At 48.4% G+C, this 24204-nt stretch overlaps 1 protein-coding gene across 1 annotated transcript; it reads left to right on the top strand.

Annotated features, from left to right (window-relative positions):
- Positions 1-412: 412 nt before the first annotated feature.
- Positions 413-23798, top strand: LOC121449956 (interferon lambda-2-like). The gene is made up of 4 exons (XM_041654608.1): positions 413-518; positions 23226-23431; positions 23530-23616; positions 23700-23798. Exons 1-4 carry the CDS (start codon positions 413-415, stop codon positions 23796-23798), a joined length of 498 nt encoding a protein of 165 aa, XP_041510542.1.
- The last annotated feature ends 406 nt before the right edge of the window (positions 23799-24204 follow it).

Below are 24204 nucleotides of genomic sequence, written 5' to 3'. Positions count from 1 at the left end.
CAACAATGAGGACCCTAAGAGAGACATACATGGATCTAATCTGCAGGGGAAGTAGAAAAAGACAAGATCTCCTGAGTAAATTGGGAGTGTGGGGACCATGAAAGAGGGTTGAAGGGGAGGGGAAAGAAATGGAGAGGAACAGAGAAAAATGTATAACTCAATAAAATCAATTTTTAAAAAAGAAAAATAAATAAATAAAAACTAAAAAGTATTTTTTTAAAGGCCCTTCAACCAGGAAGTGCTACAGTGAGGGACTGACTCTCACCAAAGTATCTCCAGGAGGAGGAAGGAAAATGATTGACCTGCCAACTGATGCGTCACTTTCTACAGACCCCGTTCACACCTTTTATAAGAGCACATGAATGGAGAAATCTAAGTAAGGCAGAGCCTGGCTGGATGGCAGTCTGAGAATATGTCAGTAGGCAGGAAGGTGAAGCTGATGAAGTTCATGAACATAGAGAATGAGGGGGTCAGGCTGGGGAGTGTGCACCGGGGTCACACCAGCTTTCAGGAGAACGGTGAGTTCCAGTCCAGCCTAGGCTACATAGCAAGAATCATTCGACCCTTAAAAAAAAAGTACGGAAAAAAGTTAATAAATATAAATAATTTAGAAGAATCCTTGGCGAGGCACCAGTACTGAAGAAACGTTATTCTACAGTTAACAGCTCCGTCCCTGTCCGTGGTCCTGAACCTTCATCGCTCTGAAGAGCCTAAGGAGACAATGGGAAGGACTCTGGGCTGGTTTTCCCAGGGTTTCTGAACAGAGAAAAAGAGCCCAGGGCTATGGGGAATCAATAGAGAAAGGTCTTCAGGGAAACCGAGAGGGTGAGATGTCTGCTGAACCACACTTGTAGCATTCTGGTACTCAGGAGGAAACGTGAAAGGGTCTGGAGAGATGAGTCAATCTGTGGAGCACTTGCCTTGCAAGCATGAGAACCTGAGTTGGACCCCCAGAACCCGTGTGAAAAGCTGGGTACAGTGACATTGAGGAGGCAGGGAAAGGAGATGGTGTGGGCTCTCTCACAGCCAGTCTAGCCTAACGGAGGAGTGAAGGATCATCCGGCTGCCACGGAGAGTGGAGCATCCTCTGTGGAAGCCTAACAGCCTCAGCTCGGTCCCTGGAACCCACGCAGAGGTGGAAGGAGAGACCCAACTCCACAAAGTCGTCCTCTGCCCTCCCACAAGCGCATCATGCGTAGACACCACACATACATCTGATAATAACAAGCAAAACAACTTTTTAAAAAAATAATGTGGCTGGGTGGTTGTGGCATACACTTTTAATTCCAGTACCAAGAGGAACAGAGGCAAGTGGAACTCTGTGAGTTCGAGGCTAGCCTGGCCTACAGAGCAAATCCTGAGTCAGGCAGGGCTACACAGAGAACCTCTGTCTTGAAAAAAAAACAATAATAATGATTATTATTATTATTATTAATGTGAATGGCATTCCTGAGGAGTGACACAACACCAAAGTCTTTTTCTGGTCTCCCCATATAAACATACCATGCACACATACACACACAAACAAACACACTACATAACACACACACACACCAGTCACACATCACACACACTTGCAAACACACCACAAACACACAAACATAGACACATACAAACACACCACCACACACACAAACTTACTTTTGCAGTACTGACTTTGTCTTTGTGGAGAATCAGGGCCCCCGGCATTTCAAAGTTACGGGCTGCGTTGATTGTGGCAAGGGTCACCTGATGTTACAGCCTTGGCAAAAAAGTTTTGGGGTAACAGTATCACCCCATGGGTTACCTCTTAACTTGAAAGAAGGATGGAACTCTTGCTTGCCTTAGTGTTCAAGACAGAATCATGCAATGTAGCCCAGGTTGGCCTCAGACTCACGCTCCTGTCCCTGACTCCCCAGAGTGAGAATTGCAGGCATGAATCACAACACCTGTCTCAGGGATAGAAACTTCGGTGTGTGTGCGAGTTTTTGTCTGCATGTGTGAATGCAACTTTTTATGCATGTGTGGAGGCCAGATGTCGACACCTTATTTTTGGGAAAAGGTCTCTCTCAGTCTCACCTAAGCTCACCTATCCACCTATCTCCACCCCCTCGTCAGTGCCTGACTTTTATGTGGGTGCCAGAGATGTGAACTCAGGTCCCTGTGCAGGCACAGCAAGCACTCTACCCACTGAGCCACTCCCTCTCCCAGCCAAGGACAGAAACCTTTACAATGAAGACACCAAGCTGGCTCCAGCTTCCCCTAATCACCCAGAAGAAGATGGAAAGACACAGTGTTCCCTCCAGCAGGACGCACCAAGGACACAGCGCTGCTTCTGAATTATTCTGGGAAAATTCATGTTTACCCTGAACTTAAGTCAACAAGAAAGAACCAGATGAATCCAAGGGAAACAGTCGATGGAGCGCTACTTTAGACTCTCCTTAAATGTCAGCATCACAAAAGAATAAGCAGAAAGGCTATGGAGCATCCCAGATCAGAGAGAAGGAAACGTGACGTTGAACTCCAGCTGTGAGGAGAACAGGATACATGATCGGGACTGAGTAAGAGCAAAGTACAATGACGTACATGCATGAGATTGTCTGCAAAGCCAGGCGTGGTACCCCACACCTCTAATCCCAGAACTCAGGAGGGGAGGCAGGAAGATGAGTTAAAAGTTAGCCATAGCTATGTGTAACCCTGTTCAAAAAATAAAAATAAATAAATAAAATGAGGGGCTGGAGAGAGGGCTCGGTGGTTAGGAGCACTTGCTGCTTTTGCAGAGGAACCGGGTTCAGTCCCCAGCACTGACATGATGGCCCAAAACCATCTGCAGATGCAATCCCAGAGCATCCATTGCTCCATTTCAGTCCCCACGGGCACGAGGCAGGGACATTTATACAGATATGTAAGCAGGCAAAACATTCACACATATAAAATAAATTGTAATATCAAAAATTTAAACCATATATATATATATATATATATATATATATATATATATATGTTTTGAAAATTTGGCCAGGCAATGGTGGTGCACACCTTTAATCCCAGCCCTCAGGAGGCAGAGGCAGGTGGATCTCTGTGAGTTCAAGGCCAGCCTGGTCTACAGAGCAAGTTCCAGGACAGGCTCCAAAGTTACAGACAAACCCTGTCTTGAAAAAAAAATTTGCACTAAGATGCCAAAGAAAAGGCTGCCGTGCTTCCTGTCTGTCTCTGTGGCAGTCCAGATTGGAGAGTACATGTATATGGAAAAAAATATTTGAAAATAGATACATTGTGTTATAGCTAAATTGACCCAATTCAGATATGCATGACTTTTTTCTTTTTCTTTTTTTTTTCTAGACAGGGTTTCCTCTGTGTAGCTTTGGAGTCTGCCCTGGAACTAGCTTTTGTAGACCAGTTTAGCCTCAAACTCACAGAGATCCACCTGCCTCTGCCTTCCAAGTGCTGGGATTAAAGGCATGTGCCACCACCGCCAGACAACTTCTTACTTTTAAAGAGATTTCATTTTTCAGTTTTGCCTGTGTGTGTCTGTACACGTATTTGGGGGACTGCCCATGGAGGCAGAGGCCCTGGATTCCCTGGAGCTGGAGTTGCAGGTGGTTGTGAACATCGATGGTGGGAACCAAACCCGGCTCCTCTAAAGGAGCACTGTGTGCTCTAAACCCCTTCCCATCTTATCACATTGTTTTCTGAGACAAGGTATTATGTAGCCCAGGTTCTAACTCATTACCTAGCCAAAAATGACCTTGAATTCCCAACTCCCCTGCCACCTCTTCCCATATGCTCAAGTTACAGGCTGAAGCCACCATGAATAGAACCTAGGGCTTTGTCATGCTGGGCAAGCGTCCTACTCCTGAGCGACATTTCCAGCCCTCATCAAATGTTCTGTTGCCACAAGAACATTTGAAATTTATCGTCTTAGCAATTTTATTCTTTTTTTGTTTTTTTTTTTTGTTTTGTTTTGTTTTTTGGTTTTTTGAGACAGGGTTTCTCTGTGGCTTTGGAGCCTGTCCTGGAACTAGCTCTTGTAGACCAGGCTGGTCTCGAACTCACACAGATCCGCCTGCCTCTGCCTCCCGAGTGCTGGGATTAAAGGTGTGCGCCACCACCGCCCGGCAGCAATTTTATTCTTAAATTATAAAATATTGTTATTGGAAGGTGGGCTGGAGGGATGGTTCAGCAGTTAAGAGCACTGGCAGAGGACCTGGGTCCAATTCCCAGCACCCACATGGCAGCTCACAACTGTTTATAATTCCAGTTCCAGGGGATCTGATACCTTCATACCAATGTATGTAAAATAAATCTAAATAAATTATTAAAAATATAATTATTGTTTCATGTGATATTTTGTTGGGAGGGCACACATGCAGAAGCCAGAGACATTTGATCAGTTCTTACCTTCAATTGAGGGTTCTGGGGATTGAACTCAAGTTGTCACACTTACAAAACATGAGTTTTTATTGGCAGAGCCCTCTCTTGCTCTCCTGGCAACACTGATGTTCATTGTAGCCGGGTGTTGCCAATAGAGTGCCTGAAGCCACTACTTACCCCTCTGACATTTTGTATCCCTGAACAATACTCTCCAGTCCCCACCCCCAGCCCAGACCATTCCCCACCATGATTGCCCACGGTGTCTGTGAATCAAATACAATGTATTTTTAAAGAACAAAGCTATTATTAGTCTAAGTGGGTAAATCTGCAGAAGTAATATGTTAGATAATAGAGTGTCGATGGAATTAGCAATGTTTTAGCTATTCTAAATAGGGGTATTCATGTAGCAGAATGTTCTTGATGGAGAAACATCAAGTGTTTCAGGACTGAAACATTTTGATTCTGTAACTTAGTCTTGAGTGGGTTGAAGGAGGTACTATGGCTCTGAATCCCACAAAAGGTGACAGCAGTATCCATTGTCCTACTGATTGAGCTCCCTGGCAAGAGTGATAACTTTCTAAATAATCGATGGGAAAGCATCAACTACATTTTTCTATTAAGACGTCTACCATGCTTTGAACAATGACAGGAGTGTTTCTATTGTTCTGTATCAGCCAGGGCCACCATCACTCAGTGGTTACTGAAAGCTGTAGTATGCCATGCATTGTTATAGGTACTGGGCAAATAGAACACACACAAGCCCTTGTACTCACAGGGTTCTCCCACACTCTAGTGCAAAATGCTCTTCAACCTGGCACTTCTGTCCTCCACAATCTGTGCCCTCAACACCAGGCTGTGGGTAGCAGAGAATGCTAGCTGCCTAAGATGTATCTACCTCTACATATTCTTTAGTAGTAGAGGTCTCATTTAATTACAGTGTGCATTTATGACACTTTTCCTGGAGACACATGATACAAATATCTGTTAATTCCTGGTAGAGAACTGATGATAGACCAAAGTAAGCTATGCCATGGAAGACAAATTTGGTGAGCCAGTGAGTTTATTCGGATGTTTCAACTAAGAGGAAGTTGCCACATAATTGTGCCTGGCTAGAAGGACTTACCAGACTCCCTTGCAGCTAGGACAGCTGTCTTAATTAGAATTTCTATTGTTGTGATAAAACACCATGACCAAAAACAACTTGGAGAGGAAAGAGTTTATTTCAACATACAACTCTCAGGTTGTATGTTCTTCACCACTGAGGGTACCCACCCTTCTCAGATCTGTGCCACTTTGCCATCTTGAGGTGAACACCCTCCTCTTCCCTGGCTTCCTTTAAAGCAGTGGTTCTCAACCTACAGGTCGCGACCCCCGTGCTCGCATATGGGAGGTTTACATTACAGTTCATAAGAGTAGTAAAATTACAAATATGAAGTAGCAACAAAAATAATTTTATGGTTGGGTTCACCACAACATGAGGAGCCAGATTAATGGATCACAGCATTAGGAAGGTCGAGAACACCCATTGACTATAACTTACTGCCTTCCCCCTGGCTCAGAGTCAACAGAGAAAAAAAAAAAAAAACACATCAGGCTGAAATCTCTGAATGAACTAAAAGAAACCCTTCCTCCTTTGCTTGTTTCTGTCGAACATTTGATCACAGACACAACAGAAGTGACAAAGAGTCAGAGAATGGGTCCTGTCCCAGGAGCCTGCAAACGCAGGATTCGATTTCAGGGTTAGCTGTTGCCACTTGGGGGAGGGGGTCTTTCCTTCCTTCCATCCTCCCTCCCTCCCATCCTTCTTCTCTCCCTCCTTCTCTCCCTCCCTCCCTCTCATCCATTCTTCCTCCCTCCCTCCCTCCCTTCCGTCTTTCCTTCCTTCCTCCCTCCCTCCCTCCCTCTCTCCCTTCCTTCCTTCCATCCTCCCTCCCTCCCTCCTTCCCTTCCTCCACTCAGCACCTATCATAAAATCCTGGAAAACGCAACCTGATTCATAAAGACAGGATGTAGATTGTTGCTTCTAGAGGAAGAGATGCGGCGGTTAAGATGTCAAGACTCATCGATGATCCATGTTAAATGTGTGCAGTCCATTGATGTAAATCACACACTGATGCTGCAGTGAGCGATAGGCTGCGAGACCCAGTTATCCCATTACACATGCACCTGGCTGCTCTGGGAGAGGCTTTACAGAGCCATTAAACCCACAATCTGGCGACTTAAAGAAAGATCAGCCTCTGTCCTCTAGGTGGACTTTAGCCAATCAATTGAGAGGCATGAACACAAAGCCAAGGTTTGCCTGAAGTAGGTAAATTTCATCTGTGGCCTCTAGTATGGTTTCTCATACAGGCCGAGAGCCTATGTTATCCCCCTTCCTCTCCCTCTCCTGGGGGTGAACCAGGGCCTTGAACAGACTAAGCGAGCACTAACCACTGAGGAGCATAGAAGGCTGCCTTTTACTTTTCATGTATTTAATGTATTTATATTTACTTTTTTGAAACTGGTCTCATGTAGCCCAGGCTGGCCTTGAACTTGCTATGTAGCTGAGGATGATTTTGAATTCCTGATTCTTTTCCTGCCACCCCCAAGTGCTAGGATCACAGGTGGGGACAGGGTCTCAGTAAGTTATCCAAGTAGCCTGGAACTCACTCTATGTCCCAAGCAGACTTGAACTTTGATCCTTGTGCTTCAAGCCCCTGAACTGCCCACTGTGCCCCCTCCCCCTCCACCACCACCCTCAATTCATTTTTAAAAACTGTTCCTTTTTTGCCTGGCACAACACTGACTAATATACTGAATAAAGTTGTTTTTTAAAATCAATTCATTTTTAAAATGAAGTCTAAAGGCAGCTAGGTGTGATGGAAAAAAGAACTCAAGATCAAGTCCAGTCTGGGCTACAAAACAAGATCGTATTTCACAAAGCAAGGAAGGGGCCTAGAGAGAGGCCTCAACATCCACAGCACTTGCTCCTCAGCCAGGAGCAAGTTCAGTGCCTGGCACCCACGTCAGGAGCTCACAACCACCTGAAACCCCAGCTCCAGGGTACCTGCTACCCTCTTCTGGCCTCCAAGGGCACACACAAAAGTTAGTATCCGCCCACACCAACACACACACACACACACACACACATATATATATATATATATATATATATATATATATATACCTTTAATAAAAGTTTTTTACATTTATTTATTTGTATGTTAGTGTGTGTGTGTGTGTGTGTGTGTGTGTGTGTGTGTGTGCATGTGTCAAAATGCACACAGCTGGAGGTTAAAAAATATCTGTGGCATCAATTCTCTCCCTCCACTGTGTGTTCTGAGGGCCACACTCAGGTCATCAGCCTTAGAGGCCAATGCCTTTGATGTTGATGAATCGTGCTTGTGTCAGCCCATGAATATTTAATTTTCTTTTTAATGGGGAAGAGGACTGGCCAGGAGGTGGTGGTACACACCTTTAATTCCACTCAGGAGGCAGAGGCAAGCTGATCTCTGTAAGTTTGAGGCCAACCTGGTCTACACAGCTAGTTTTAGGCCAGCCAAAACTACACAGAGAAACCTTGTCTCGAAAAACCAAAAGAGAGGGCTGGAGAGATAGATCAGTGATTAAGAGCATTGCCTGCTCTTCCAAAGGTCCCGAGTTCAATTCCCAGCAACCACATGGTGGCTCACAACCATTTGTAATGAGGTCTGGTGCCCTCTTCTGGTCTGCAATCATACACGCAGACAGAATATTGCATAAATATTATATATAATATATTATATAATAAATATATATAATATAATAAAAAAAACAGAAGAAGAAGAAGTGGGAGGGGCAAGGTGGTGAGCTGGAGAGATGGCTCATCAGTTAAGAGCACTGGCTGCTTTTCCAGAAAAACTTGATTCAATTCCCAAAGCCCACATGGCAGCTCACGACTGCCTGTAACTCCAATTCCAGGGCTTCTGACACCCTCATGCAGGCAAAACACCAATGGACATAATTTTTTTTAATTTTTTAATAAACTAAAAGGAAGCAGAGGATTGTCAGGCATGATGGCACAAACTTTTTGTCCCAGCGTTCAAGAGGCTGAGACAGGAGGATCTCTGAGTTTGAAAGCAGCGTGGTCAGCCGGGCGGTGGTGGCGCACGCCTTTAATCCCAGCACTTGGGAGGCAGAGGCAGGAGGATCTCTGTGAGTTCGAGACCAGCCTGGTCTACAAGAGCTAGTTCCAGGACAGGCTCCAAAACCACATAGAAACCCTGCCTTGAAAAAACCAAAAAAAAAAAAAAAAGAAAGCAGCGTGGTCTACCTAGTGAGTTCCAGGCCAGTCAGTAATAAGCAAAGGAAAGAGAGACAAGGAAATGACTCGGTGGGTGAGAGTCTTTCTGAGCAAGCATGAGGACCTGAGTTCAGATCCCCAGGGCCCATGTAGAGAAAAAGACCGCCAATGATGGACAGGGTGCGCAGTAGTAAAGACAGGACAGTAGCCTACTGCCTAGCACATCAACATTCTGGGTTCAGTGAGAGACCCTGCACCAAGCAAATAAGGCAGAGACAGGGAGGAGGGTACTTGGCATCTTTCTTTGGACTTGAATGCTCGTGCACATGGGCCCAGGCACCTGCACACTCACACATACACCACACACACACACGAAGATGCAAAGGAAATCAGGAAGGAACGATAGCAATTTCTATTTTTTTTTAAAGATTTATTTTTTTATTGTGTATATAGTATTCTGTCTGCATGCATGCCTGCGGGCCAGAAGAGGGCACCAGACCTCATTACAGATGGTTGTGAGCCACCATGTGGTTGCTGGGAATTGAACTCAGGACCTTTAGAAAAACAGCCTGATATCAATTTCTATTACACTCAAACTTTTTTTGCTGTTTTTGTTTGTTTGCTTGTTTGTTTGATTTTCAAGACTGGGTTTCTCTATGTAGCCTAGTTTCAGTGTAGACCAGGCTGGCCTCAAACTCACAGAAATCTGCCTGCCTCTGCCCCCCAAGTGCTGGGATTAACAGTGTGTATCGCCACCTCCCAGCACAATCAAAATTTAATTACAAGTCAAAGCACCAATGTTAGGCAATTGCTACGTTCTGGGCATGATGTTAGGCCTCGCATGGGCCCCGGTGTGTGTCTCTTGCCGTCCACATTCTCGTCGGGGAGGAATGAATAGAGAAGAAGAACACTACGTGTGTGTCAGGTAGGGCTAGCAGCAAACACCTGTGTCCTGGGATGAGTTTGTTCTCCTAAGAGCATGCTGTTCTGAAGCAGGGCTTCCTTGTACGCTTGGCCCCTTTTACATAAAGCTGTTCATCTTTCCATTTCTTTCTTTCTTTTTTCTTTCTTTCTTTTTTTTTTTTTAAACAAGGTTTCTCTGCAGCTTTGCAGCCTGTCCTGGAACTAGCTCTTGTAGACCAGGCTGACCTTGAACTCACAGAGATCTGCCTGCCTCGGCTTCCTGGGTTTGGGATTAAAGGCCTGGGCCACCACTGCCTGGCTCCTTAGTATTTCTTAATAATCATATTACTTTCTTCATTTAGCAGACCAGGTGGCCTCTGTGTCCCACCAGTACTCAGAGCACCCAGCTATTTGTACATTCCGTATGGACACAAATAAAAACATGATCCGTACTCTCTATGTCAGCCGGTCTTCTCTGGCTACAACACAATACTGAAGGCTGGGTACTTGCTAAAGAAAAAAGGTTTATTTTGCCTATAGTTCTAGATGCTAAAAGGCCAAGGTTTGGACAATACTATCTATTTGACCCCTTGGTGGTATCGCAACATGGCAAAGAGCGAGTTCCAGGACAGGCTCCAAAGCTACAGAGAAACCCTGTCTCGAAAAACAACAAAACAAAACAACAGAAAAAAAGAAATACCAAGGGGCACACAGAGAAACCCTGTCTCAAAACAGAAACAAAAACAGAAGGAAAGAAACAAATGAGATGATGGCTATCAGAGTGCTCCCAGCAGAGCAAAGTTCTCTGAGTCAACAGGCAACAGAAAAAGATCCCAAAGGCAGGCGCAGGTGGAGCAAGGCAAGTGGGAGGTGCATGGAGGAGGGTGGCCCTGAGGTCGGGGATGGATCCGGGAGTTCGAGAGGACAGCTGTAGGAACCTCGGGCACTTTGTGCACAACCTGAGCTAGTTGGATGAATGAAGACTTCCTTAGCCTCCTGGTCACATCTTTCTCTCACACTCACACACGCACACACTCATGCACACACACACACACACACACACACACTCCCCTTCCACCCCAACATGTGTGTACTTGGAGCTGGGGAGAGGGCATGAAAACAGTCACCAGGATGGCTTCTGCAGAAAATGTCTAGCCACCCTGTGGCTTCCTAAGTCTAGAGCAAGTGGGGGTCAAGGACACGGCCAAGACAGCTGCTCCATTTCGGCCTCTGTGCGTCCCCTCCTCCCACCCAAAGGAACCACAGAGAGCCAGCCGGTGGAAAGGCCAGAACCCTTACTGTCTGGTCAGTCACTCTCTTATCTGCCTAGCTGGGGGTGTGGCTCAGTGGGTAGAGAGCTTGCCTAGCTGGGGATGGGCTCATGGGTAGAGAGCATGCCTAGCTGGGAATGGGCTCATGGGTAGAGAGCTTGCCTAGCTGGGGATGGGCTCATGGGTAGAGAGCTTGCCTAGCTGGGGATGGGCTCATGGGTAGACAGCTTGCCTAGCTGGGGATGGGCTCATGGGTAGAGAGCTTGCCTAGCTGGGGGTGGGCTCATGGGTAGAGAGCTTGCCTAGCTGGGGGTGTGGCTCAGTGGGTAGAGAGCTTGCCTAGCTGGGGGTGGGCTCATGGGTAGAGAGCTTGCCTAGCTGGGGGTGTGGCTCAGTGGGTAGAGAGCTTGCCTAGCTGGGGGTGGGCTCATGGGTAGAGAGCTTGCCTAGCTGGGGGTGTGGCTCAGTGGGTAGAGAGCTTGCCTAGCTGGGGGTGTGGCTCAGTGGGTAGAGAGCTTGCCTAGCTGGGGGTGTGGCTCAGTGGGTAGAGAGCTTGCCTAGCTGGGGGTGGGCTCATGGGTAGAGAGCTTGCCTAGCTGGGGGTGGGCTCATGGGTAGAGAGCTTGCCTAGCTGGGGGTGGGCTCATGGGTAGAGAGCTTGCCTAGCTGGGGGTGGGCTCATGGGTAGAGAGCTTGCCTAGCTGGGGGTGGGCTCATGGGTAGAGAGCTTGCCTAGCTGGGGGTGGGCTCATGGGTAGAGAGCTTGCCTAGCTGGGGGTGTGGCTCAGTGGGTAGAGAGCTTGCCTAGCTGGGGGTGTGGCTCAGTGGGTAGAGAGCTTGCCTAGCGTGCACAAAGTCCTGGGTTCCATCCCCAGCGCACTATAAACCAGATGTGCTGGCACGTGCCTGCCTGAGATCCCAGTGCTCTGTGGTCCAAAGGAAAGAGCTGGAGTACAAGGTCATTTCAGGGTTATCTATGAAGGGCTAGTCAGCCTGTGACACCCAGTCTCAAAAAACAAACAAATGAGCAAACAAAAAGCTAGCAGAAATAACTCCAGGGAAGAAAAATTCATTTGGGCTCCTAGGCTGATAGGGTTTCAGCCACCCACCACGTGAAGGAAAAGGCGGAGTGGCTCACCAGACAGTGGGAGCCTGCAGCAACACTGCTCACACAGAATAAGATCTGGAAGCAGGGAGCTACCGAAACTAAGGCCAGACTAATCTTCAAAGGCCAGCCCCTAGTGACCTGCATCTGCCAGACAGCACCCACATCCTAAAGACTCCATAGCCCCCCAGATAGTCAGGGAACAAACACATCAAATAGGAGCTTGGGGAAAATATTCAATTCAAACCATAAGAAAGGTTTTATTACTTTTTTCTTCCTTTCACCCAAGCTGATTTCAAAACATGATCCACCTGCCTCAGCCTCTTGCGTGCTGGGATTATAGGTATATACCACCTCATCTCATCTCATGTGTGTGACTCTGGGGTTGGAACCAACAACCTTGCCTATGCTAGTGCTCTACCATTGGATCACACCCCCAGCCCCTCACTGGGGGATTCTAGGCAGGGGCTCTACCACTGAGCCACACCCATGCTCCTCACTTTTTTCTTGTCTTTATTCTCAAAATAACACAATGTAATAACGATGCACATAGCATCAGCAAATGTACTGGGTATTGCACAGAAATCTAAAGTTATTTGAGTGTGCAAAAGAAAGCAGGACATGGTGGCACACACCTGTAATCCCAGCAGTTTGAGTGTGGAGGCAGTAGACTCAAGTTCAAGGGCATCCTAGGGTAAGTATTGAGTTCAAAATCAGCCTGGACTATGGGAGACCTTGTTTCCAAAACAAGAGGGAGGGGAATTAAGGCTGTGGCTTAATGGCAGAGACTTGCTAACATGGGCAATGCCCTAGGTTACATATGTGCACACACATACACATACACACACACACACACACAGAGAGAGAGAGAGAGAGAGAGAGAGAGAGAGAGAGAGTTTGTTTTTAAAAATTAGTTGGAAAAAAAGAATATGGAGTCAAGAAGCAGGACATTGAAAACCCATTCATACATATGCCATCCTACAGGGATAATCTGAGACCTAATCTTCCTTGTGGAAGCTCAGTTCTCAGTCTTCCAGGGTCCTGGCACCTGTGAAGTAGTTCTGCAGACACGTGACCTAGGCCCAGCCAATCATGCACATCCATTCTGCAGACACGTGACCTAGGCTCAGTCAATCATGCACATCCATAGCAGATTGGGTTTAAAATGGGGGAAGGGGAGGCTCTGAGGTGAAGCGGCACTTCTGTAGTCCCAGAGTTTAAGACACTAAGGCAGCAGGATCAGGAGTTCTAGACAGCCTTAAAAACCCTGTCTCAAACAAACTATAAGCAGGGCATGGTGGGAGTGCCTGAATTGCCAAGCCTTTGGAAATTAGAGGCCAGGACATCAGGAGTTCAAGGCCATCCTCCACTACACAGCAAGTTTGAGGTTATTCTAGGCTATATGAGCCCCTGTCTCAAAATGCCAGTGTGTGTGTGTGTGTGTGTGTGTGTGTGTGTGTCTGTGTGTGTCTGTGTGTGTGCGTGTGTCTGTGTGTGTGTCTGTGAGGTGGACCTGTGTGGTGTGGGTCTTTGTGTTTGTGTGTATGAGCTGGAAGGATGGCTTCATGTCTACAGTGACATTTCAATAGAGACTGCACTGCATAAGTCTATCTTGGGGATCTACATAATTATAGATATAAAATGCTATAGGGACTGGAGATTCGACTAAGTGGTCAAGTGCTTCCTAGCATACAGGAAGCCCTGGGTATGAGGGGGGAGGGTTCATGCCTGCAATTCCAGCACTCCAGAAGTGGAGGCAGGAGGATCGAGAATGTAAGGTCATTCCTGACTACGTAGAGTTCAAGTCCAACCTGGACTACCTGGGGTTTTGAATAAAAGAGGGGACAGGGAGCTGCCGGTGGCACAGGCTTTTAATCCCAGCCCTCAAACAAAGGGAGAAAGAGCTCTGTGAATTCCAGGCCAGTGTTCTACATAGAGAGTTCCGGGCCAGGCAGGACTCCGGAGTGAGACCCTGTCTCATAAAAAAGAAAAAAGAAAAAAAAAAAAAAAGAACCTAAGGGGGAAAAAAAAGCAAAAGCCGGTTTCTAGCACATTCCATGAGACACAGGCACCGTCATCATTATTTATTACTGGTGTGTGGCACAAGTCATCCAAACCCATCATCTTTCTTCTGGCACCCCCCCAAAACTCCTACATGTGTCCCCTAAGATTCCAAGAAAGGCCTCCTCCGTGCCCCAATTTCTTTAAAAACATCTCCCTCCTTGCTGTGTGCCTTCACCATCGCTAGGAATTTGGGGTGAGTCAGGGCAACTTCCTATCCTCCCACCATCCTCTGGGTTCTGAGGATTTTCCAATCAGGGTTCCAGGCTTGGCTCCAGTCTCCTGGGTTTCTCTTTCAGATCCGGTCTTCTGTCCGTCATCGTTTGGCCCCGCCCACCAGGCATCTCCCCACCCCCTCCCTGACTGACCCCGCCCTTCGAATACGTCAGCAGAATGGTCTCCTGGCCCCTCCCTGGGGAACGCTTTAGGCGGGGCTAGGGAACACCCGGCGACAGTCCCAGAGGCGTGATTAGTACGACTAGTACAGTGGCCATACCCCACCTCCAAGTCCAAACTACCCTGCTATCCAGAGAAGGCTGGAGGCCTGCCTTCCGCACGGACTGGGGACAACGGCCTCAGAACCACTCAGAACTCTCAGGAGCTCAGAGAACGTGCCTGCGGAACAAGATCCCAGGTGACCCACGCGGTGAGAATCGCTGCGGTGGCGAGAGGAAATGGTTAAAATAATTTATGTGCCTAGTGAGGAAGAATGAACCTGTGCCATTTGCAGGAAAAATGGGTGGGACTGGAAAGCCTCGTGTCGAGCGAAATAAACCAGACTCAGGAAGGCAAATATCACGAATTTTCTCCCTTATGCGGAATCTACATTTAGCACTGTATGTAGGAAAGTCATAAAAGCACAAGGGGAATTATTTGGAACAGGGAAGAGAACAGTGTGGGGCCTGAGGGGGCACAAGAGAGACATCACCACCTGTAACTCCAGCCCCAAGGAGGCAACGCCGTCCCTCCCCACCACGAACACAAACACATCCACATAACTACAATTAAAAACAAGGGCTGAGCCGGGTGGTGGTGACACACGCCTTGCCTTTAATCCCACTGGATAGGCAAAGGTAGGCAGATCTCTGAGTTCGAGGCCAGCCTGGCCTAAAGAGGGAGTTCCAGAACATCCAAAGCTACACTGATACCCGGTCTGGAAAAACCAAACCAAACCAACCAAACGAAGACAAAAAACAAGGGGTTGGAGAGATGGCTCAGCAGTTAAGAACACTCGTTGCTCTTCCAGAGGACCTGGATGCACTGCCCCGCACTCTCATGGCCGCTCACAGCCATTGGTAACTCCAGTTCCAAATACTCAGAGCTCTTCTGATCTCTCAGGACACTGAACGCATGTGCTGCACAGCCATGTATGGAGGTAAAACACCCGTACGCACAAAATAAAAATAAATAAATCCTTTATACAAATCAAAAATAACATTTTTAAAAAAATAATGAATAGAAATAAAGCAAAAAATGACACATGTAAGATGTCATAATGAAACCCATCATTCTGTATACTAACTAAAAAATATCACCTACGGGGAAACGCCTTCTTACCCCAAAGGGTGGCTCACAGACCAACAACAGCCACAGCCTCTGGCCAGAGTGTCAGGAGAGTCTCTTGTTGGGCACAGAGGCCAGGAGCCTATCAGGGAAGGAAGGAAGGAAGGAAGGAAGGGAGGGAGGGAGGGAGGGAGGGAGGGAGGAAAATAAAGACAAAGAAAAGAAATGTTGGCAAGATGGTTCAGGATCCTGCCACCAAGCCTGACAACCTGAGTTCAAATCTGAGAACCACATGATGGAAAGAGAGAACTGACCTCTGCACACCACACACATACCACATACACAACATACACACACACACACCACACACACACAACACGTAATTTTAAAAAGAAAGAGAGAAGGGGAGGACACACAGAGAGAGGTGACTGACTGTGGCATCCTATTTCCTCCAGGCTGGTGTGAGAGAGCCCCTTCCTTCCCTCAGCCTCGACAGCGTCTACCCCTAACTGTCATTAGCAGCCATAGTCATCCCACGGGTCATCCCACGGGTCTCCTAGAGGAAGCTCAGCCGGGCTTTGCACTCATATTCTGATGGTTTTCCATATGGCTTCCGAGTGCTCTCTTCCTCCCCTCTTTGTCTGTCTGCTCTTGTCTTCTGCCTGTTTCCTTTTGGGATGTTTGTTGTTGTTTTGACATAGAGTTTTGCTATGTAGCCCAGGCTAACCCCAAACTCATATTCTTCCTCTTTTTTCAGCTTCCCTCATGTTGGTATTACAGACATGTGCTCAGTTTAGAGAACAGGTTGTTTTTTTTTTGTTTTTGTTTTTTTTTTAATTTATTTATTTATTATGTACACGGTGTTCAGCCTCCATGTATGCCCTCAGGCCAGAAGAGGGCACCAGATCTCATTACAGATGGTTGTCAGCCACCATGTGGTTGCTGGGAATCGAACTCAGGACCTCCGGAATAGCAGTCAGTGCTCTTAACCTCTGAGCCATCTCGCCAGCCCGAGAACAGGTTGTTTTGTTTTGTTTTTTAATTCTTGTGTGTGTACGTGTTGTGTGGTATGCATGTATGTGTTCACATGTACGTACACCTACACGCAGAAGCCAGAGGCTGCCGTAGGGCATCTCCTTCAATCACTTTCCACCTAACTTTTTTTTTCTTTCTTCAAGACAGGATCTCACTTTATAGCTCTGGTTGTCCTAGAACTCACTCTGTAAACCAGGCTGGCCTCGAACTCACAGAGATCTGCCTGCCTCTGCCTCCCGAGTGCTAGGATTAAAGGCGTGTGTGCCACCACCACCTGGTTTAAAGGTGCATCAACATACCCAGTCTCCACCTAACTTTTTATAAAGTTCTTTCTCTCTCCCATCCCCAAGTTTGAATTATTTTTATGTGTATGTGCCTGCCTGAGCTCATGCACACCACTTGTGTGCAGTAGTCCAAGAAGGCCTGAGGAGGGCATCAGATCCTCAAGAATTGGAAAGACAGACAGCATGAGCCACCATGTGGGTGCTGGGAACCCAGCCCAGGTCCTCTGCAAGAGCAGTACATGCTCTTAACCACTGAGCCATCTCTCCAGACCCTCCACCTAATTTTTGATACAGGGTCTCTCTCTAAGCCTGGAACTCTCCGATCTGGCTAGGCTGGCTGCCCAGCAAGCTTCTGGGATCCTCCTGCCTCTGCCTCCCCAGTGCTGAGATTACAGCTATGTGCCGCTGTGCCAGGCTCTGTAGGTGGGTGTGGGGGTCCTAAGTCATCTCACACTTGCACAGCAGGTGCCTTGTCCACTAAGCCATCTCCCCAGCCCCTGGATCAGTTTTGAGAGGTGAAGACAGGGGTACAACCAGCTGTGAGGCCACTTGCTTGTATTCTCAGTATTTGAGAGGCTAGGGCAGCAGATATGAGTTCAAGCCTCAAGGTTAGTCCAGGCCACACTGTTTCAAAAAAGAAAAAGAAAAGTAAAAAAGAAAAAAACCTTTGTACAACCTCAGTACAGATGCAGTTTTTCTTTTTCCAGTCCACAGTTGGATCCAGTGGTGGCACAGACCCACAGTCCCAGCACTCAGAGGGTTGAGGGGAGATGATGACCCATAAAATCAAGGCTAGCCTGGGGTGGAGGGGGCGTTCCAGGTGGGTCTGGGCTACAGAATGAGACAAAAAAAGGAAAAAGAAAAAGAAAAGAGCCGGGCGGTGGTGGCGCACGCCTTTAATCCCAGCACTCGGGAGGCAGAAGTAGGTAAATCTCTGAGTTCAAGATCAGCCTGGTCTACACAGTGAGTTCCAGGACAACCAAGGCTACACATCCAGACCCTGTCTCAATTAAAATAAAACAAATCCACAGCACTCCTCAGTGGGTTGACTCTGTGGCTGTGGCGCTTGTCCACACGGAGAGCCGACTGTGCTGTCCCGGAGAGGACAGAGACACTACAACTCCACCATTTGGGGAAGTTCTGGTGAACAGCACCAGGTAGACCATGTAGACACAGGCGTGACCTGTGACCCCATGACATCATTGTCCTTCTGAGTATGCATGTGTGAGTCTGAGTTCTCTCCCAAGCCCAAGAGACAGGAACACAGTGTGAGGGAATGCCTCTTCCCCAACGTGGATGGAGAAACGAGCCCAAAAGCACAAAGACCTACGAGAATCAAGAGGACCTCTGGGGAGGGACAAATCCAGTAGGTGGTTGCTGGGCAGGGAGGGGAGGCTCTTGGGTGGAGCTGCCCAAAAGCTGTGCAGGGAACTCCAGACATGAGGCTCTTTTTTTTTTTTTTTTTTTTTTTTTTTACTTTTATGTGCGTTGGTGTTTTGCCTGCATTTATTTCTGTATGAGGGTGTCAAATCAGTTTGAGCTGGATTAGACAGTTGTGAGTTGCCATTTGGGTGCTGGGGATTGAACTCCGGGTCTTCTGAAAAAGCAGCCAGTGCTCTTAACTGCTGATCCGTCTCTCCAGCCCGGCATGCAGCATTTATGAGTCCTCGTCCATGCTGGGGTGGGCTTTTCTGTAACGCAGCTGCAAGGGGGTTTCCCTCGGAATCTCGTAACTCCCAGACAACTCTGGTTCCCCAAGCTGGACTCGGATGGGCTCCTCCATTGGTCTGTCATTGCTCCCTCTGTCTGGGTTGAATAGAAACAGACTCCTCATGAAGCCACACAACAGGCACAAGCTGGAGCAGTGGGGGAAACTTAGTGTACTTGCCCACCCCAAGAGTGAGCACCCTAAATTCTACATCTTATGCCATTCACTTCTCTCACCGCACTCCCAGCCCTTGGATGACCTTCAGCTTGACAGAGAAGCATGTGTTTAAATTACACTTACTTTTATTAAATTACATTATTTATTGTGGATGTGGAATATCAAAGGACAAATTGCAGGAGTGGGTTCTGGGTTTTGAACCTGAGTTGCCAAGCTTCGTGGCAAGCTCTTGCACCAGCTGATCTGCTCACCAACCCGAAAGCTGTAACATTTAGCTTCCGGCTGCATCCCTGGGTAGGGATTGTTCCTGGAGAAATCCCTAATGGTACTTCCACTTCCGGTATGCTCAGCATCCACACAGAAAAGAGACCTAGAGGAGCAGGGAGATCCAGGCACATGGGTGGGAAGCTGTCAGTGTGTGGGGACTGCCCACCCTTTTCACGAGTGAGTGCGAAAGTGAGCCCATGGGATGAGGTGGGAGGGTACCAGCTGGTGGCTGCAGCAGCAGACTCTAAAAAGTCTCCCACACAGAGAACAGGTGTGGGCCTTACGGGAACGTGGAGCTGGAGGCGACCTAAATGCCCATCTCTGGGCGAGTGGGTAAGCACAGGCCCTGTGGGCGCACTGCCACAGTTACAGACAGGGAACTGGTTGTCCGCAGCTGTGTGGGGAGAGCACAGAAACGAAACGTTAAGTTTTAATTTTTTTTCAAAGTTAGTAGATTTATAGCACAATCTCATTTGTGTAAATTGGAAACGCAGAGACACACAAAGTCACAAATTAAAACGGTGCCTCTTGGCAGTTGTATATCAGGGCCCGCTGAAGTGGGTGTCTGGGAGGTGGATGGGTAGGGGTGGGGATGGGAGAGGAGGAGAGTCTTTTATGAGCCGATTGTGGTTCTGTGTTGTGATCTGAAAAGTATGATTAATGACCTCGGGCACTGAGGGCTAAGAAGAAAGGAAGAAATAAAAACTGCAGACACATCACAGCAATTGCTTTCTGGTTATGCGGATCTGAAGACTCCAGAGGTGATGGGTGACATCAGAGTCCAAGACCCTTCCCCAGCCTTCCCTAGGAAGTGCCCTTGTCCCCAGCAAATGAGGACCTTCTTCCCTGTTTCATATTACCCAACAGTCAGAAAGGAGACACCTTAACTGCTGAGGCTTTGCATGTGTGTGTGCGTGTGTGTGTGTGTGTGTGTGTGTGTGTGTGTGTGCGCGCGCACACACACACACAAGCTTTTACCAGGTGTCTTCTTCAGTCACTCTTCACCTTGTTTTTTGGGTCTCTCACTGAACTGCAACCTTACCAATTGGTAAGACAGGCTAGCTAGCTAGCCCCAGGGAGCCTTCTGCCTGCCTCCCCCAGCAAAGCGACTGCAGGCATGAAATATGGTACTGGCTTTTAGTATGTGTCCTGGAGATCAAACTCAGGTCCTGCAGCTTGTGACACAGCAGTTTTCCTGAGCAAGCCGTTCCCTCAGCCCACCTCTGTTACTTTGGTTCTGGAGATGGTCTTGCTGTCCAGCTAGTCTCTCCTCCCATCTCCCGCATGCTGGGAGTCGAAGCTCCTGCCACCACACCCAGCTCCAGCTCTGTCCGGGCTCTTGTCCCATCTCTCAGCAGTAGGCACAGTGGGGGTGAAACAGAGAATTCTGTACACACCCTAGCCTGTTCCTGACCACTGGAGGGACCTCAAGGAAGTCATCAGAAAAGTGGGGCCACCATTATCTGGATCAGGGTTCTTCCAAGAGGCAGAATCCCAGGACACAGAGTCATGTACCCTTCAACAGCACACAGCCAGTCGTGGACCACTAAGCCCAGTCAGAGAGTGTAGAGGGGTTTTATTGTTGTTGTTTAAAGATTGATTTATTTTTATTTTATGTGTACTGGTGTTTGTCTGCATGTATGTATTTATCGTGTTTGTGCTTGGTGCCCACAGAGACCAGAAGAGGGCATAAGAGACCCTGGAACTGAAATCATAGACACTTATGAGCTGTACGTGGATAACCCATGTGTTGTAGAATGTTATTTTAAGGTGGGTTACTTTTGTTTGTGTTGTATTTGTTTGACTCTGGGAAGTTGTGATTCTTTGAACAGCCGATAGCAAGAGAGGAGAAAGGATAGGTGGGGCTGGCAGGGAGAGAGAATCTATAGAAGGAGAAATCTGGGAGAGAAAGAAGTCAGAAAAGGAGGAGGACGGCAAGGGTCAGCCACCCAGATACACAGCAAGCCATGGAGTAAGAGTAAGGTTTACAGAAGTAAGAGAATGGAAAAATCTCAGAGGTAAAAGGTAGACGGGATAATTTAAAAAGGAAAGTTGGCTAGAAACAAGCCACGCTAAGGCCAGACATTTATAATGAAGAATAAGTTTCCATATGTGATCTATTTGGGAGTTGGGTGGTGGGCCCCCCCCAAAAGATCAAAAACAACAGCACCCAGGTCCTCTACGAGATCAGTAAGGAATATGGATCTCTTTTCCTTTTTTATCTTTGGTTTTTTGAGACAGGGTTTCTCTGTGTAGCTAGACTGTCCTGGAACTTGCTCTGTAGACCAGGCTAGCCTCAGACTCCCAGAGATCCGCCTACTTCTGCCTCTCCAGTGCAGGGATTAAAGGCGTGCGCCACCACGGCCTGGCCAGGAATGGGGCTTTCTCACAGTCAAGAGTGCTCAGCTCCAAATTTCCTCCTCTCAACGCCCTCACTCTACAGGAGTCTCCTTCCTCATACAGCCCACTGACTCACAGGCCTGCCTTTTCCCCAAACACCCTCAAGTACCCAGAAAGGAATCCTTTCCAGCTACCTCCCGACCAGGACAACACCCAGAAAATAATCCTCACAACCGCAACAGCAATTACTCACTCGCAGGAATCTTCGTGAGACATCCTTCTCAGTCAGGGAGCCTGTTCCACACCCGCCCACCCTCCACCTCCCGTTCCCACTGTGACCTTGAGCCTTCTGCCCATTCCCACTATTGCCCCCCTCCCATCTCCAATGTATTCGATGTCCTGAAAGAGATGGTTTTGCAGACTCCCGACACTGGATTCTGTTTCTCTTTCCTTCCTGGAACAGCATCACACACCTGGCCACGCCCACACCTGCTCACCTACCTGGCCCAGGAATTGGCTCCCTGCCTCTGGAGAGTAAATTTTGGTGTCCCTTCACCTCCTTTTCTCTTTGTACACATCATCAAGGCTGAAAAAGCAGAACCATGAAGCTCAGGGGACACTTGGGACTTGAGCATGGCTATACTATTGCTGCTGGGTCTGGTGACCATGATGCTGGGCTTGGCCACAGCTGGTCCTGTCCTTCCTTCCAAGCCCACTCCAGCCAGAACAGGCTGTCGCATTGGCATTTTCCAGTCTTTGGTGCGTTGCTGTTACCATAATGGGCTACCCTCCATCTTTCCTACTGGGATGAAGATGGCAGCCTGGCACCGTGGGCTAACCTCTAACCTTCTGCTATCAGCTAGGCTTGAGTCTTCCAGCTATGACCTGTCTATCCCTTCTGCCGTGAACTCACCTCAAGCCCTCCCACCAGGCCAAGAGTCACTCTTGCTGCTGCGAACTAGGCCCTGTCTCTCCTGTGTGAGCTAACCTGTGTCTTTCTCTTCAGGAGGAACGGCTGCTCCGGAAGGATGTCCAGTGCAGCATCAGTCCCTGTCCCAGCAGCCAGAAACTGGAACCCAGGGGAGGGTCACCCCCTTGCCCTATTGCTTCTGTCCCCAAACCCCGTGTCCCTCAAGTGCCTCTGCCATCCCATGCTTATCTGGTTCCTTCAGCTCAATCTCTTTTGGGGGGCAGGAGGGACAGTGGGGTCTCACTATGTAGCCCAGGCTGGCCTCAGTCATGAGGTCCTGGAGACCCTCAGCCTCAGCCTCCTGACTACACTGGGATCATAGACACATGGCACTACACCTGGCTCATATTTCTCTTCCTTCCTCACCCAGCCTGTCTGGCACCCATGCCCAGTCCTGTTCTCTGCTTCTCCCTGTGGTCTCCTTTCTTACCCCGTTTCCCCTCACACAGCCTCTCCCCTCTGCCCCTCATCTCTTAAGATGATCCTCTCCCAGCCTACGTTCCTCTCCATCCTCCATCTTTCCATACAGCCTTCTCCACCTCCCCTACCTCCCTATTCTGTTCTCTTCTCCCCGATCTACTAAAGCCAGAGTCCTGTTTGCTAGTCGCCTTTTGTATGCCTTCACCCATCTCCTCCCTTCCTTTTTTCCTCATCTGGACCTTCCTCATCTGTATTCCTTCTCAAACACTCCTCATCTTTGGATCCCTCTTGTCCACATCTGTCTCCACCAAGTGTCCTGAACCACCTTCCCCCTGTATTGTATTCCCTACACAACCCGACTTGCCTCTGCCTTTTGGGGTTTGGGGCAGGTGTGTATGTGGTTATAGGAACTCAATTCAGGTCTCACACAGGCTAGGTAAGTACTCTACCGCTGAGCCACACCCCAGCCCCTCACTGGGGGATTCTAGGCAGGGGCTCTACCACTGAGCTACGTCCCCAGGCCATCCTTGGAAGGTTCTGGTCAAGCACTCTGAGCCACACTCTCAGCCATTACCTCAGCTCTCTTACCTGTTTCTCCTGATTACCTGTTATTTCTCGCCTCTTCTCAGGTTCAGGAGTGTCCCAAGGCCCTGCAGGCTGATCTGGCCCTGACACTGGAGGTCCTGGAGAACGTGACTGACTCAGCCCTGGGCCCCATCCTGCACCAGCCTCTTCACACACTGCGCCACATCCAGTCCCAGCTGCAGGCCTGTGTGAGTCCTGGGTCCCCGGCTCCTCCACATTGTGCCTCCAGCCACGGGGACTTCCTGTGTCCCAGCAGCAGGCTTACAGTCCCTTCCTCTGTCCACAGACACAGTCTCAGCCCACAGCAGAGCCCGGGTCCCAGAGTCACCGCCTCTCCCGCTGGCTGCACAAGCTCCAGGAGGCCCAGGAGAAGGTGAGTCTAGAGAGGGGACCTGGATCTGCAGCACCTGAGAGCCCTGAGTCCCGGCAGCCCCTGAGCCAGCCATGTCCTTTCAGGAGACCCCCGGCTGCCTGGAGGTCTCTGTCACTTTCAACCTTGTCGGCCTGCTCATCCGGGACCCGGAGTGTGTGGCTGCGGGAGATCAGTGTGTGTGAGTGCAGTGGCCCGGCACAGCGCATCCAAGGCTCCGGATTTCACACTGGGTCCCACCCCTCCCTTATTTCCTCTCATTTTTTATGAAGCTGTGGTCCAAGCTGGGTTTATTTTTCCTATTTTTATACAACATATGCAAATAAACAGCGAGGAGTTGGACCCTTCTGTGATCCTTGCGTGTGTTCATGTGTGGCTGTGGCGTGCAGATGAGTGTGGATGACTGTGGTGCAGAGGACATTTGAGACTGTGTGTTTGTGTGTCTGTCTTCTGTGATGTGTATCCAAGGGACCACCTCTCCAAACCAGCAACTAACCAAAGATGTGTCACTGTGGCCTGTCCACATTCACACGTTTACAAACATGCTAATAAGTCTTTCTCTAGTCTGTATGTACCGTGTATCTCTCTTTT

The sequence above is a fragment of the Microtus oregoni genome, unplaced genomic scaffold, assembly GCF_018167655.1.
Source record: "Microtus oregoni isolate MIOR12 unplaced genomic scaffold, Mior012 000006F_ref0000085, whole genome shotgun sequence".
In the NCBI taxonomy this organism is placed as follows: domain Eukaryota; kingdom Metazoa; phylum Chordata; class Mammalia; order Rodentia; family Cricetidae; genus Microtus; species Microtus oregoni.
Note: the sequence above shows the minus strand (reverse complement) of the source record. Positions and strands in the feature narration are given on the sequence as shown.

What these genes read in the sequence shown, in the direction of transcription:
- LOC121449956 (XM_041654608.1), top strand. Translation starts at nt 413, where the DNA reads ATGTCAGTAGGCAGGAAGGTGAAGCTGATGAAGTTCATGAACATAGAG. An exon ending in CACCAGCTTTCAGGAGAACG is followed by an intron (nt 519 to 23,225) that starts GTGAGTTCCAGT and finishes CCACACTCTCAG; the next exon opens with CCATTACCTCAGCTCTCTTA. An exon ending in TCCAGGAGGCCCAGGAGAAG is followed by an intron (nt 23,617 to 23,699) that starts GTGAGTCTAGAG and finishes ATGTCCTTTCAG; the next exon opens with GAGACCCCCGGCTGCCTGGA.